The sequence below is a fragment of the Bos indicus x Bos taurus genome, chromosome 8 (assembly GCF_003369695.1).
Source record: "Bos indicus x Bos taurus breed Angus x Brahman F1 hybrid chromosome 8, Bos_hybrid_MaternalHap_v2.0, whole genome shotgun sequence".
In the NCBI taxonomy this organism is placed as follows: Eukaryota; Metazoa; Chordata; class Mammalia; order Artiodactyla; family Bovidae; genus Bos; species Bos indicus x Bos taurus.
The window spans coordinates 26350962-26365748 of NC_040083.1; the positions used below are offsets into that span (position 1 = coordinate 26350962).

Below are 14787 nucleotides of genomic sequence, written 5' to 3' on the forward strand. Positions count from 1 at the left end.
GCTTACTCCTTGGAAGGAAAGTTATGACCAAGTTATGACCAACCTAGATAGCATATTCAAAACCAGAGACATGACTTTGCCAACAAAGGTCTATCTAGTCAAGGCTATGGTTTTTCCAGTGGTCATGCATGGATGTGAGAATTGGAATGTGAAGAAAGCTGAACGCCAAAGAATTGATGCTTCTGAACTGTGGTGCTGGAGAAGACTCTTGAGAGTCCCTTGGACTGCAAGGAGATCCAACCAGTCCATTCTGAAGGAGATCAGCCCTGGGTGTTCTTTGGAAGGAATGATGCTAAAGCTGAAACTCCAATACTTTGGCCACCTCATGTGAAGAGTTGACTCATTGGAAAAGACTCTGATGCTGGGAGGGATTGGGGGCAGGAGGAGAAGGGGACAACAGAGGATGAGATAGCTGGATAGCATCACTGACTCAATGGACATGAACTTGAGTAAACTCTGGGAGTTGGTGATGGACAGGGAGGCCTGGTGTGCTTCGATTCATGGGGTCGCAAAGAGTTGGACATGACTGAGCGACTGAACTGAACTGAACTGAACTGATGCTGGGAAAGATTGAGGGCAGGAGGAGAAGGGGACAACAGAGGATGAGATGGTTGGATGGCATCACCAACTCAATGGACATGGGTTTGTGTAGACTCCAGTAGTTGGTGATGGACAGGGAGGCCTGGCGTGCTGCGGTTCATGGGGTCGAAAAGAGTCAGACACGACTGAGCAACTGAACTGAACCCTCCTTTGTAAGTACTTGTGCATGTGTGCTAAGTCACTTCAGTCGTGTCTGACTCTTTGTGACCCCATGGACTGCAGCCTGCCAGACTCCTCTGTCCATGGGATTCTCCAGGCAAGAATATTGGAGTGGGTTGCCATGCCCTCCTTCAGGGGACCTTCCTGACCCAGGGGTTGAGCTCATGTCTTACGTCTCCTGCATTGCTAGGTGGGTTCTTTACCACTAGCGCCACCTGGGAAGCCCTCCATAAGTACTTGTGTGTGTGCATGCTAAGTCGCTTCAGTTGTGTCCAACTCTCTGTGACCCCATGGACTGTAGCCTGCCAGGCTCCTATGTCCTTGGGATTCTCCTGGCAAGAATACTGGAGTGGGTTGCCATGCCCTCCTCAGGGGATCTTCCCAACCCAGGGACTGAACCCATGTCTCTTACATCTCCTGCATTGGCAGGTGGTTCTTTACCACTAGCGCCTTCTTTATTTTTATCTATTTATTTATTTTTGGCCACACTGCGTGGAGTGTGAGATCTTAGTTCCCTGATCAGGGATCAAACCCATGACCCCTGCAGTGAAAGCAGTGATTCTTAACCACTGGACGCCCAGGGAAATCCCAAGTACTCACTCTCCCCTAGAGGAGATCTGTTTAAGGTCAATATATTGAGCAAAAACTTGGAAGGGAGAGCAGGGCTCAATCAGGAAGGACAGTTATTTGCTGTGACCTCACATTGTGAACAGAGAAGGCAATGGCACCCCACTCCAGTACTCTTGCCTGGAAAATCCCATGAATGGAGGAGCCTGGTAGGCTATAGTCCATGGGGTCGCTAAGAGTCGGACCTGACTGAGCGACTTCCCTTTCACTTTTCACTTTCATGCATTGGAGAAGGAAATGGTAACCCACTCCAGTGTTCTTGCCTGGAGAATCCCAGGGACGGGGGAGCCTGGTGGGCTGCCGTCTATGGGGTCGCATAGAGTCGGACACGACTGAAGCGACTTAGCAGTAGCAGCAACACATTGTGAATGACTGAAAACAGAAGGTGGTTAGTATGGTAGCTGAGGGTCCAGGGAGAGCGAGGTAAAGGAATTCGCCAGGGGTGTCACATTAGGTACCCTACACAGATGAGCAGAAGCTAAGAAAAAGCTTGTGCAGTGGGGTGTTGACCCATTGCTGAGTGCGGCAGCTCCCTCTGTCCCAGTGCTCAGTCACTGCCAGACACACACAGTGGTGAACATCCAGGCCTCTGGCTGTGTCTGCCAGCTATGGTAATGATGGGATCTTATGAGGAAGAAAAAAAGTGAATAAAATTTCTAAGACAAATGACACTAAAAATGACAAAGCAACTCTGAAAACAAATAAGGGGCCCATGTGTACAAGACCCACAACTGAGTATCAAAATATAAAATGGTCTTAATTATTTCCTGCAGGGCTTTTTCCAGTGGCACTAAGATCCCCAGGACAAATGAAAACTGAAAATGTGAGGAAGCACACGTTACCAAAGTTGCAGTCATCTCCAAGCTCTCTTCCAAACTTGAGCATGGCCTCTGCCAGCAGTGCCTCTGCCTGGGGGTAACCTGGCCCTTTCTCCTGGCCACGGATTTTCGACATGGTGTTGATCATGCTGAGTTTGGCTCTGGAAGCTGCAGGCAAAGAAATAAGAGACTGTCAAAATAGGCAGTGTGATGTAGGAAAAACAGGGCTGGGTAGAGAAGCAGGCCTTGAGCAGACTCTAAACCAGTTCAGCTACTGAAAACTGTACCTTCACCAATGTCCTCATCTATAATATGTGCAGGTTGGTCCACAGATAAAACACAAGCATGCCCTTTTCATCACTAAACTCTCCCTTTCTTTCAGAATCTCATGAGGAACTTAACAGCAAAAGCAAAGCTCTTCAGGTGAAGGTCCCATCTTTGTGTCCTCCTGCCCATCTTCCCATGTCTTCTCTTCACTGCTGTGATCATGCAGTTCTTCTGTGGACCTGGGAAAGCACTTAAAAACCATGGGGTTATATGATCTCTAAGTTCTAGGATTCCACTTTTATATTTCAATTCTAGGAGCCTATGGACTGAAGTAGGAAATTCATTGTTAATTCTTGCAACGTGGGCCTTCTGCCATGTTTCACTTAGACCACGTATAAAATAGAACTATTTGGAAAATCACTTCTTTACTAAGATTATGACAGTAAACAGACCCATGAAGAACAGAAATACTGTGTTCATTAAAAAGACTTAATTACTTCACTTGAACATAACTGCTTCGGAAAATGAGTTTTGTGCCACAAAGACAGCATTTCAATTTCTTTTTTCCTTTTATTTTTATAGGACAAGTGCCTAGAAGGTAAATCCAGTTTTCATGGAAGAAACAGCTTTATTAGGACACTGTTAGACCCAATGATTAACTTGATGCTATGGTTTTTCAGGTTCATTTTCAGAGTTGGGACTGCATATTAATGTAGGATTCCATCTGCAGGGCAACCCCTTACAGAATCCCAGCTAATGCATACACTTCCAGTATTTAGTGGCTGACATTTCCTCTTGAACATTAGGTTCAAATAGGGTTTTATTTAAACTTTGGGCTTCAAAGGTTGAATCTGGAGACAAGGAGAATTATTATGAGAGGATCCCCTTCTAAGCCTGTCCCAGGGATATTATAATGAACAAGACACCTATGGTCTCTACCTTAACAAAGCTTACAAGGTACCATCTATTTTAAAAGCAATTAGAGTGAAGCATATATACTAAATGTCATGCAGGGAGATTATAGCAAGTCACAAAAATATAGCAACACCCTAGTTTGTATGGGTGGGCCCTGCAAAGAAGGTTTTGGGGGAGAAGCATCTTTAAACTTTGAGTCACATAATGATTAGCAGTGAGTCCTGCTAATAGCAATGTGCAAAGCCTGGTGGTACCTGGAAAAATATAAGAATATAAAATTCACATTTTCTTTACTCCTCATAGAAAAGTGTATCATACATAGTTTTAAAAACTGAAAATGTCATATGAAAACACTTTTTTGGGGGGGAATAATATCATTAGAGTTTATATTCAAAGATTTTTCTACAATAAGCCTTATTTGAAATCCAGGAAAGACAGAGTCCCTGACAATGTACTCCTAGTACACTGAGGCATCAGATACGCAACAGGGGCAGCAAATATGATAAATGCACCACACACACGGTATCAGGGGAACACAGAGAAGGAATAAGAGCAGCACGAAGAAAACTGAACTAAGCAGACGCCAGACAGTAAGAGGGAGCACATGAGTAGAAGGAAAGAAGATAAATGGAGATGAAACAAACAGAGTAAGGAAACCACACATGGTGGTTAATCCTTTCAAATCCTGTTTTGACCATTTCACACTCTAAAGATTTATTCCTTTTAGGAAAGCTGGTTACCGATTTGTGCTTATATCTTGGTTCTGCTGAGACCTGTCTTCTGGTAAGTAATTACCTGGAGTAATTGTAATAGTTAAATATACTGTAGCTGATTTCCAGATTCATCATTTTGAATGTCGTTCAATTGTGAAGAACTTTATTCTTCCACTAAGTACTTAAGAATATCTTAAATATGTTCTACATTTTCATGCTGGGAGGAAGAAAACCATGTTCTGTTAGTTTATCTATTCTGTTAATTTATCTATTTCTTCAAATGAAAATATTTACCTCATGATCCATATATTTGGAGAAATGGGCTTTTAAATTTATTCACAACTATTAAGTATTTTTAAGACTCTCGGATTAGTAAGCTTCTGTGTTCTTGAAAAACATCATCAGATCTCTAAACTTTTTTTTTTTTTTTTGCTTCACAAATTTGCGTGTCATCCTTGTATAGGGGCCATGCTAATCTTTTCTGTGTTGTTTCAATTTTAGTACATATGCTACCAAAATGAGCACTAAATTAACCATTTTTAAGTGTTAACAAGGGTTTTTAAATGATTTTTAAAAGCAGTACTTTAAGAAACAGAGAGGAAGCCTGGAAATTACAAATTGAAGACATTAGAATTCCTATAATCTCAGTCTAGATAGCATCACCAAGTTGGATGTGCTCCTAGGCACCTTTCTCTTGTCTGCTGCTGCTAAGTCGCTTCAGTCGTGTCTGACTCTGTGTGACACCATAGACGGCAGCCCACCAGGCTCCCCAGTCCCTGGGACTCTCCAGGCAAGAACACTGGAGTGGGTTGCCATTTCCTTCTCCAATGCATGAAAGTGAAAACTGAAAGTGAAGTCACTCAGTCGTGTCCAACCCTCAGCAACCCCATGGACTGCAGCCCACCAGGCTCCTCCATCCATGGGATTTTTCAGGCAAGAGTACTGGAGTGGGGTGCCATTGCCTAACTCCTTTTCTCCATATTATCTTTATGTTTGCCATACCTTTAGTTTTTCTTTCAAATCGTTACCATCTCTGTAACTCGGCCCCCATCTTTACTGTCTCACCTTCACTATTCTAGTTCAAGTTGCCCCCACTAAGTTTATTGCAGTAACAGCTTCTTAATAGCAACTTCTCCCCGGGCCCGTGAAAGCAGGATACTGGTATGTTGCTCTGCATATCTCCTAGACAGAATTAGCATAAAGCGGTACATGCAGCAGACGTGTAACCCTGACTGCTGAAGGAAAGAATAAATGCATAAACAGACTACCTTGGAAATTCATACATGATCATGGCCGTGGTTTCCATAAGCAGATGCTGCTCGCCACAAATAGAGAAAGCCTATTCACAGAAATGAAGACCCGGTACAGCCAAAAAGAACTAAATAAATTATTTTTAAAAGCTTTAAAAAACCATTTTATATTTTAATTATATGAGCATATATTACTTCCATTATGAAGAACTAAATTTAACATATTTCCCACTTCCTTTTCCAGCAGGAGACCTAATTTAGTCGTGGAACTGGATAAACAATACTCACAGTATCTTCATAGTCCAGGCACTACTCTAACCTCATGGGTCTTTCCACTAAAAAGTTCTACTGAAAACCATATTCAGTGGTGCAAAGAGAATTGGCTAGGAAGAGAGAAGTTCATGAGGATTAACAGGTGAAATGCCATCAAGGAAAAAACCCTCAGAGGCAAGGTCTCAGTGAGTCCACATGTAGGTGATTTCTGGAAGGAAAGGCATCAGGTGAACTGAAACAGCAGGAAGTGACATCAGGGTGATCAGAAAGGCTGATGCATCCCCCAGAGGGCTTCCGCTGCTTTGCCTTCTGCTAAGAAAGGGGGTGGGGAGGGCAGTTTCTTTTTTGTCCTCAAAAATCCAGATTATCTGTTTAGGAAGAGAAATAGGGGCAGCCAAAGCTCAATCAAATCAGCTCCTGACTCTAAAGCGTCATCCGCAGCATCCCTTGACGCGCTTTTTAATTCTGGGCACAGCCGAAGGGAAGTCAAAGCTCTGCTGAGAGTAAAACAGAAGCTCTTGTCACGCTGCCAGATGGACTTATTCTCCTCTGACCTAAAAGTGGTGTCCCTATGAGTCACTGCTCAGTCTCTCCTAAGTAACCAGCATGGTAACTAACTGGAATGTGGAAAACCCAGAACTTCTGCTAAATCTAAATTTTAAAAAATTCACTTATTAATTCAAATGAACAGAAAAACAAACCATTAGATCTTGTCTCTCATGAAAAGCAGCATAGTACATTAAAATACACGTTAGTTTTGGCTCATTCGAACAAAGGAAAAAAATCCAGGCTTCAAATCTTGCTAGATATGTATCCCTGAACATCAATTCTTTCTGAAAGCAGTTATCAAGATTCAGTGATAAACAGCCAGAAGAGTAACTAGCACACACACACACACCCCATAGGCACTGGAGACAGGCGAAGGCACCCCTTTCTACCTTCTGTGTTCTTTTTCTAGGGGAGTGTGTGTGTGTGCACGTGCACGTGTGCATGCACACGTGTGCGTGGAGTGTCCCACCACCAACCTGGTTGTAGGGGAAACTATATTTCCCAGAGCCTCTTCCCTGCATGTTTCCAAGCTAGAGCTACTCCAAAGTGAGGCTGTACAAGATCTGGGAGGCAAAAGTGAAGCAGCAGCCACACACACAAGCCTAGGATGAACCCCAGTTCCAGTGTGTCCTTGAGGTCATACTCTGTACCTAGCTCCTCTTCTCAAATGTTGAGAATGTCGATTCTGGTGACCAAGAGTGCCCCCAGGCCCACCACAAGACTGTGCTGCAGACTCACAGAGGGGGCAAAAGAGCCAACCAGCTTCCACAGCTCCTTCCATGCCAGCTGCCCTTTGCAGTGCTGCTGCCAGAGCTGGGCCTGCCCACCCTCCAGATTCCCAGAGGTTTGTTTGCCTGGGTCAGGGCTGGTCAGTGAACTTTCTCTGATCCTTAACCCCTCTTTTTTTTACCTTTACTTACTCAGCTCTTTCTACAAATATATAAGCTCTAGTTCCTTTAATAAATCTCTTAGTCCATAGTATCCACTATGGCTTTGCTTCCCTTACTGAATTCTGACCAATGCAGTGGCTGTTGGTCTACTATCTAAACTAACAAAAATTTATGATCTATCCTTGATAGAGCCCTGAAAATAAGTCAATAAAATGACCATAAATATTTTAATTCCACAACTCTGTTTTCAGGACAGACATAAAAGAAAACAACTGTAGGTGGGAGTTAGCTGCTAATAGTGGGAAGAACTTTTCCAGTGGTCATGTATGGATGTGAGAGTTGGACTATAAAGAAAGCTGAGCGCCGAAGAATTGATGCTTTTGAACTGTGGTGTTTGAGAAGACTCTTGAGAGTCCCTTGGACTGCAAGGAGATCCAACCAGTCCATCCTAAAGGAGATCAGTCCTAGGTGTTCATTGGAAGGACTGATGTTGAAGCTGAAACTCCAATACTTTGGCCACCTGATGCAAAGAGCTGACTCTTTTGAAAAGACCCTGATGCTGGGAAAAATTGAGAGCAGGAGGAGAAGGGGACTACAGAGGATGAGATGGTTGGATGGCATCACTGACTCAATGGACATGATTTTGGGTAGACTCTGGGAGTTGGTGATGGACAGGGAGGCCTGGCATACTGCAGTTCAAGGGGTCACAAAGAGTCAGACATGACTGAGCGACTGAACTGAACTGCAGTGGGAAGAACATTAGAAAGGACAGTCAGTTTAACAAGGTGGGATTAAGACACAGACTTTGGAGTCAGATTGTCTGAGTCCAAATTCTGGCTATATTTCTTGCTGGATGATTTGGGCCTCAGTTTCCTCATCGGTAAAACAGTACTTCCCCCTTCTTGGGTTAGGATGATGTAAGGATTAGATGATATAATGTATGTCACAATGTTGGTACATGATAAATATTCAATAACTGTTGCCTATTTTTATGAATATCAGACATGCCAGTAAGTTCCCTGTGGGATTTTGTGTGAATTACTTTACCTCTCTGAGTCTCAGCTTCTTCACTGATAAAAAGGTGAAAAAAAGGAGACAGTTGGATAATTACTAAAACTTTTCCAAGTTCTCTACATAAGGTGATTCTTCTTAGATAAAAGAATTCTCCAAGAAAGCCTTCAGCCACAGGAAAATTTAGCAGTTTTCTTAAGTTGCTAGGACTGTCCATCTTCTTAGAATGACCTTCCCTCCCTATTTGCTCAACACAATACCAGGCACACCTTTTCTACAGTCGTTCCCAATTACCCTTTACCTCTACTGCCTCTGAGTAGACATGACCCTTCCCTCATGTTATATCTCCACCATGCCCTGTATATACACTGCTAGCTCACATGATACTTTATTTCTCTCTCTTCTGCATGTCTGTTTGCTGCTCCAAGCTGAGAAACTACATCCTACTGAATTCTAGCCAGGGCCAAACATATAGTAGGCACTTACTAACTGTGGGCTGAATGATTTTATTTAAAAATTCTGACTTTTTATATCGTTTTCTGTATACATCATTTCTTCTAATCCTTAGAAAAGACTTCCCTGTTCAAAAGCACAACAGTCTCCTATTGTGCTCTGAACAGAGTGAAAGGCTGCTGATAAGATCTAACTACACAGAAACTCTGAGGTCTGAAAGGATGATTTGGGAGAGCAGGTCATGTTGATGGCAATCTGGCTGATGTTTCCCTTACATACAACCAGATTTTAAGATTCGCGAGGCTGCTGGGTCTTTTCATGTCTCCTGACTTCACTCTTTAAAGTGCAGAAGGGTGGGACCTCATTTCCTTTTCCCTCTTATTATTAAAACCGGGTCACAGGAAGCAAGTCATCTCTCAACTACACCATGAAATCCTGCTTTATGGGAAAATGGTAAGAAGCTGATCACACAATCTCCCAAAATCAAGACAGAGGCTCTCATTTTTTCCAACAAAAGAGGGCTCCTATGCTAAATTATAAGCCCTAAGGGGATAAAAAAAGATAAATAAAAATCAATACATAGGGGAACTGGAAACAATTATGTATCCCCCATTACAGAAAAATTATGAATTTGTATTCCCTGAGTGAAGTGAAAATGAAACTCACTCAGTCGTGTTCGACTCTTTGTGACCCCATGGAATTCTCCAGGCCAGAATACTAGAGGGGGAAGCCTTTCTCTTCTCCAGGGGATGTTCCCGACCCAGGAATCGAACCAGGGCCTCCCGCAATGCAAGTGGATTCTTTACCAACTGAGCTATCAGGGAAGCCCTGATTGAAGAGGTATTTCCTAAAAATCAGCTTTCTAAAGATTTTTTTCACTAATTAAATGAACAAAACATTTATTGTCTGAACAGGACTATGACAGAGAGACTCTAAGAGAAATAAGGTCCAGTCTCTGTCCTCATGAGCTTACTGTCTAGTTGGAAAGTGATAGCACGCTTTACTCACTATGATTCCAGGCAGATTCAGGGCATACTGTGAGTAAAGATACAACGTATTCACATCACAGGATAGAGCAATGAACTCTGCCAGAAGATTAAGGCCGGGAAGACTTGGGAAACAGGTGACACTCCAGCTGGGTTTCTGGAGGAGTGAGCTGTAAAGGGAGCGGGATGGGAACAGCCACTCTAGGCATCTGCAGAGTGTGAGCAAAGGCATATGGAAATACCTGGCCCATCTGGAAACTCCAAAGTGTCTGTGGCTGAGGTGCAAGGTCAAAGAGAACAAGGTGAGTAGGAACCAGGTAGTGAAGGGCCCTGAACTGCAAGCTAAGGAGCTGAGATTCTCCTATCGAAGGTTGCTGACAGAGAGTTATTTAACATCTAGACAGTCAAAAGGGCTTTAATTCAAATTAAACTAAATTTAGATTTCGGGGAAAAGATTCCCATCATCATTGTAGGAAAAGTGGGATGTGGGAAGGGTCTTCCCCAAATGGGAAGCCACTGGAAGCAGGGAGACCCATGAGAACACTATAATTTAATAGATGAGTCCTAAGGAAACAGAGAAGGGGGAAGGAAATGAACTTTAGAGTCCTGTGGTGGGTAGCACTAACAGGACCAAGTAATTGATTAAGTGTGAAGAGGAAGAGGGGCATTTAAGCTGGTGTTAGGGCAAAGCAAATTAGAATTCTAATGGCGCCCATTAGAATTGCCTGAGGAGGTTTTAAACTATTGATTCCTTCAAAGGTGGTACTGGGTCAACTAGATTCCATAAGAAAAAACCGTGACTCTTAACTCCACCTCATGCTATATGTAAAATTAATTCTGCAGATCTAATTATGGACCCCAACATAGTACAACCTTTAAAAAAAGATATAGGAGAACACATTCCTGACCTGTAGAGTAAGCAAAGATGTCTTAAAACAGGGCACAAAAACACTCTGTCATAAAGAAAAATATTTCTAAATTGGACTATGTTAAAATTGAGTACTTCTATTCAAAAGAAATCATCAGAAAGAATTAAAAGGCAACCAAAAAAAAAAAAGAGTTAAGATACTCAGAATACATGTATTCAAAACAGGACTTGTATCCAAAACATTAAAAGGAAAAAAAAAAAAAAAACTCATATAAATCATTAAGAAAAAGATAATCCAGTTTTTTAAGTGGGCAAGAAGTTTGAACAGACAGTTCACAAAAGAAGATATTCAAATATCTAATAAGCATTTGAAAGGGGCTCAACTTCCTTATTCACACATTGAAACATACCCACAGTAATGGTTAAAGCAGAAAAAAAGAAAAAAAACTTAAAAAATATCAAGAGTTCAGAGGATGTAGATGAACTGGAACTCTCAAGTTTTGCTGGTGGGAGTAAGAATTGGGAGAACATTTTGGAAAACAACTTAGCACTATCTATCTACAAAAGCTGAAAAGACACCCTGCTGCTGCTACTGCTAAGTCATGTCAGTCATGTCCGACTCTGCGCGACCCCATAGACAGCAGCCCACAAGGCTCCCCTGTCCCTGGGATTCTCCAGGCAAGAACACTGGAGTGGGTTGCCATTTCCTTCTCCAATGCATGAAAGTGAAAAGTCAAAGTGAAGTCACTCAGTCGTGTCCGACTCTTCACGACCCCATGGACTGCAGCCTACCAGGCTCCTCTATCCATGGGATTTTCCAGGCAAGAGTACTGGAGTGGGTCACCACTGCCTTCTCCGGAAAAGATACCCTATGCCCCAGCAATTCTACTTAAAGGCATATATCTATCAGAAATCAGATCATGTACAAAAATGGGCTATTCAAAATAGCCAGAAAATAGGAATACCCAAATGTGTATCAGTGAGAAAACAGATAAATAAATTGTGCTCTATTCTCACAATGGAACAGCAACGAGAATGAAAGTACTACACCTATATACAGCAAAGACAAATATAAAGTTGAGCAAAAGGAGCCAGATCTGCAGAGTACATGCTCCATGATTCCATTTAAGCAACACTAAAACTGAAAGAACTGTATGGCATTAGAAGTCAGGGCAGCTCGAACCTGGACGGGCACTCGTGGGAGGCCAGCAGTGTACAATTTCTTAGACTGGGTACCTTTACATGACAGTATCAGTTTGCAATAATTCACTGAACTATACACTTAGGATCTGAGCACTATACTTTCTTATATTGTAGCTCAATGAAAAGCTCAGGGGAGAAAAAAAAAATCCTTGATGTTTGTGTCCTACTCCCAGATGTCTGAGTAATCGGTGTAACCATCTATAGTTTTTAAAATTCCTTAGGTGATTCTAACATACACCAAGTTTGAGAATACACTGCATTCCAATCTCTAGACTGAATACCTGGCTAGGGGATGATAAAAAATTGACATGATCCTGGGGAGACTCGGGGGAGGATGTATAGAGGCGTTTCAATTTCAGCAGGTACAAAGTCTAACAGAATATCCACAAGATTGGACTAAACATACAACTAAATACATGGGTCTTAAGCCCAAAAGATGGTAGATTATCTGAAATACCTGGATCTTTGTTTTTTCTTTCCCAGTTTTACTGAGATATAATTGGCCTATAACACTGAATAGTTCAAAGTATACAACATAATAATTTGATATATGCATATATCATGAAATGATCACTACAGGAATATGTATCCTCACACAGTTACAAGTTTTTTCTTCTTACAAGAACTTTAAGGACACCCAACTCTCTTAGCAACTTTCAATATGGTATTGAAAAGAATTCAAATCATGTGGTACTGTTAACTATGGTTATCAAGCTATACATTACATCCTTAGAACTTACTTATAACCAAAAGTTTGTACCTTGGCCAGGTTAAATCCCTGGGTCGGGAAGATCCCCTGGAGAAGGGAATAGCAACCCACTCCAGTATTCTTGACTAGAGAATCCCATTGATAGAGGAGCCTGGCAGGCTATAGTCTGTGGGGTTGCAAAAGTGTTAGACATGACTGAGTGACTAATACTTTTTTCCCACCCCCCACCTCTGGCAACAATCTGATCTCTGTTTCTATAAGTCTGGTTTCCTTAGATTTCACATATAAGTAAGAATTTTTTTTGGTATGTATATATACATTCATAACATGCATACTACTCAGTCATAATAAATAAGGAAACACCTGGAATCTTGAAGGCTAGGCCATTAGATAAAAGAGAGAAGGGGAAGAAAATTACCCCAAAATCAAGATTAAACAAAATTCTACAAGTTTTCTTTTTCATCTGGCTTTATATTTGGTAGGTGAGAATACCAAATATACTCGGTAGGTAGCTTTAATTAGAGTCACCATCAATTAGGAGCTTTACCTAAACAATTTAAACTTCATCTTCACAACTATCACCAGCCTGTGGGTCTCACTGCATCATTCCGATTGTGGAGAGAGGACTGAGCTACATTCACAAGGTGAGGATGTAGAGACTCAGGGAGACAGGAAAATCTGCCCAAGTTCTCCTATGTTACTAGAGGCAAAGACAGAATTTAGACTCCTTTGAAGAGCCAGAAATAACCCCCAACTGCTTTCTAAACTGCTGAGAGAACCATCATTGAAGCAAATGCATGACACTGCCCTCCTGACATGCTGTGCTTACTCCTTTAATATTCTCCTAATTGGGCTCCAAAATCACTGCAGATGGTGACTGCAGCCATGAAATTAAAAGATGCTTGCTCTTTGGAAGAAAAGCTACGACCAACCTAGACAGCATATTAAAAAGCAGAGACATTACTTTACCAACAAAGGCCCATCTAGTCAAAGTGATGGTTTTTCCAGTAGTCATGTATGGATTTGAGAGTTGGACTATAAAGAAAGCTGACCGCCGAAGAATTGATGCTTTTGAACCGTGGTGTTGGAAAAGACTCTTGAAGAGTCCCTTGGACAGCAAGGAGATCAAACCAGTCAATCTTAAAGGAGATCAGTCCTGAAAATTCATTGGAAGGACTGACACTGAAGCTGAAGCTCCAACACTTTGGCCACCTGATGTGAAGAACAGCCTCACTGGAAAAGACCCTGATGCTGGGAAAGATTGAAGGCAGGATTAGGGGATGACAGAGGATGAGATGGTTGGATGGCATCACCGACACAATGGACATGAGTTTGAGTAGGCTCTAGAAGTTGGTGATGGACAGGGAAGCCTGGCATGCTGCAGTCCATGGGATTGCAAAGAGTCGGACATGACTAAGAGACTGAACTGAACTGAACTGAATGACCACTATGCCAGGGGACGCCTTATCAAGTCACATGGGACAAATTGTGTGGTTGAGCTCAGGAAGACCCCTGCCCAGTGAGTGCTGCAGAGTCTTTGGAGCAATCTGAAAGAAGGATCTTATCACTGTTGGTATTATTTTCTGAGGGCTTTTTATAATAAAGCTATCATAAACTGGGTGACTTCGAACAGTCTAATTTTCTCACAATTACTGAAGCTTCTTCCCTACACTGACCCTATCCATCTCCTCCATTTGGCTGTTCCTCAGTTGCATCCTTTATAATAAATGGGTAAACATTAAACAAGTGTTTTTCTGAGTTCCAGGAGTCATTTTAGCAAATTAGCAAGCCCACAGAGGTGGTCAGAAGCACTAGAGGCTCAGGCTTGGGACTGGCACCTGAAATAGGGGGTCTTGTGGGAGGACTGAGTCCTTAGCTTATCTGATGCCAACTCCAGATGGACAGTGTCAGAACTGAGTTGAACTATACGATCCCGGGTAGTCAGAGAACTGGCTGGTGTGGGGAGAAAAATATACACATACACATCTAGTGTCAGAAGTGTCTGCAGGCAGAGCATAGAGAAAATACAGTAGTTTTCCTTTTACAGCTCTGAAACAGCATGCAGCACACTCATATGAGCACTGAGGCTTTGACAGATATTAAACCTTGCAGAGATTGCTTTTCTAGAAAGGTTTCATAAAATGTCAGGACAAGTGGACCCCAAGCTTGTGAGGACAAGAAAACGTGGTGTGTTCTAAAGGAGTTTGGTCCCAAAGAAAGAGATGGCAGAAGATGGAGTGCTCTTTTACCCAGGCAGGGATGGGGTCGGGGGCAGGGGGCCGGGAGGAAAAGAGAGTCCTGATGTCGGGGTTTTTTTTTTAGTTTCATTATCTAGGACTGAGCGACTCAACTGAACTGAACTGAACTAGGATTCAAAATCAAGGTTAACAGCAAGTAGAATTTCTGTAGCTCTGGAAATAAGCAGTCTCTTTGAAACAGGGAGGGGAATGAAGAGTCCCAGCACAAACATGAGCACAGAAAAGGGACTGAAGTCAA

General features: G+C 42.3%; 1 protein-coding gene and 1 non-coding gene across 2 annotated transcripts in view; both read right to left on the reverse strand.

Annotated features, from left to right (window-relative positions):
* SH3GL2 (SH3 domain containing GRB2 like 2, endophilin A1) overlaps positions 1 to 14787 on the reverse strand; it is a 227278-nt gene that overhangs the window by 12192 nt on the left and 200299 nt on the right. The window contains exon 4 of the mRNA XM_027549173.1: positions 2229 to 2372. Coding sequence (XP_027404974.1) covers positions 2229 to 2372 — 144 coding nt within the window. The remainder of the gene's footprint in view (positions 1 to 2228; positions 2373 to 14787) is intronic.
* Positions 4518 to 4624, reverse strand: LOC113898003. Its single transcript, XR_003512502.1, has one exon. It is a non-coding gene; the product is annotated as a U6 spliceosomal RNA (small nuclear RNA).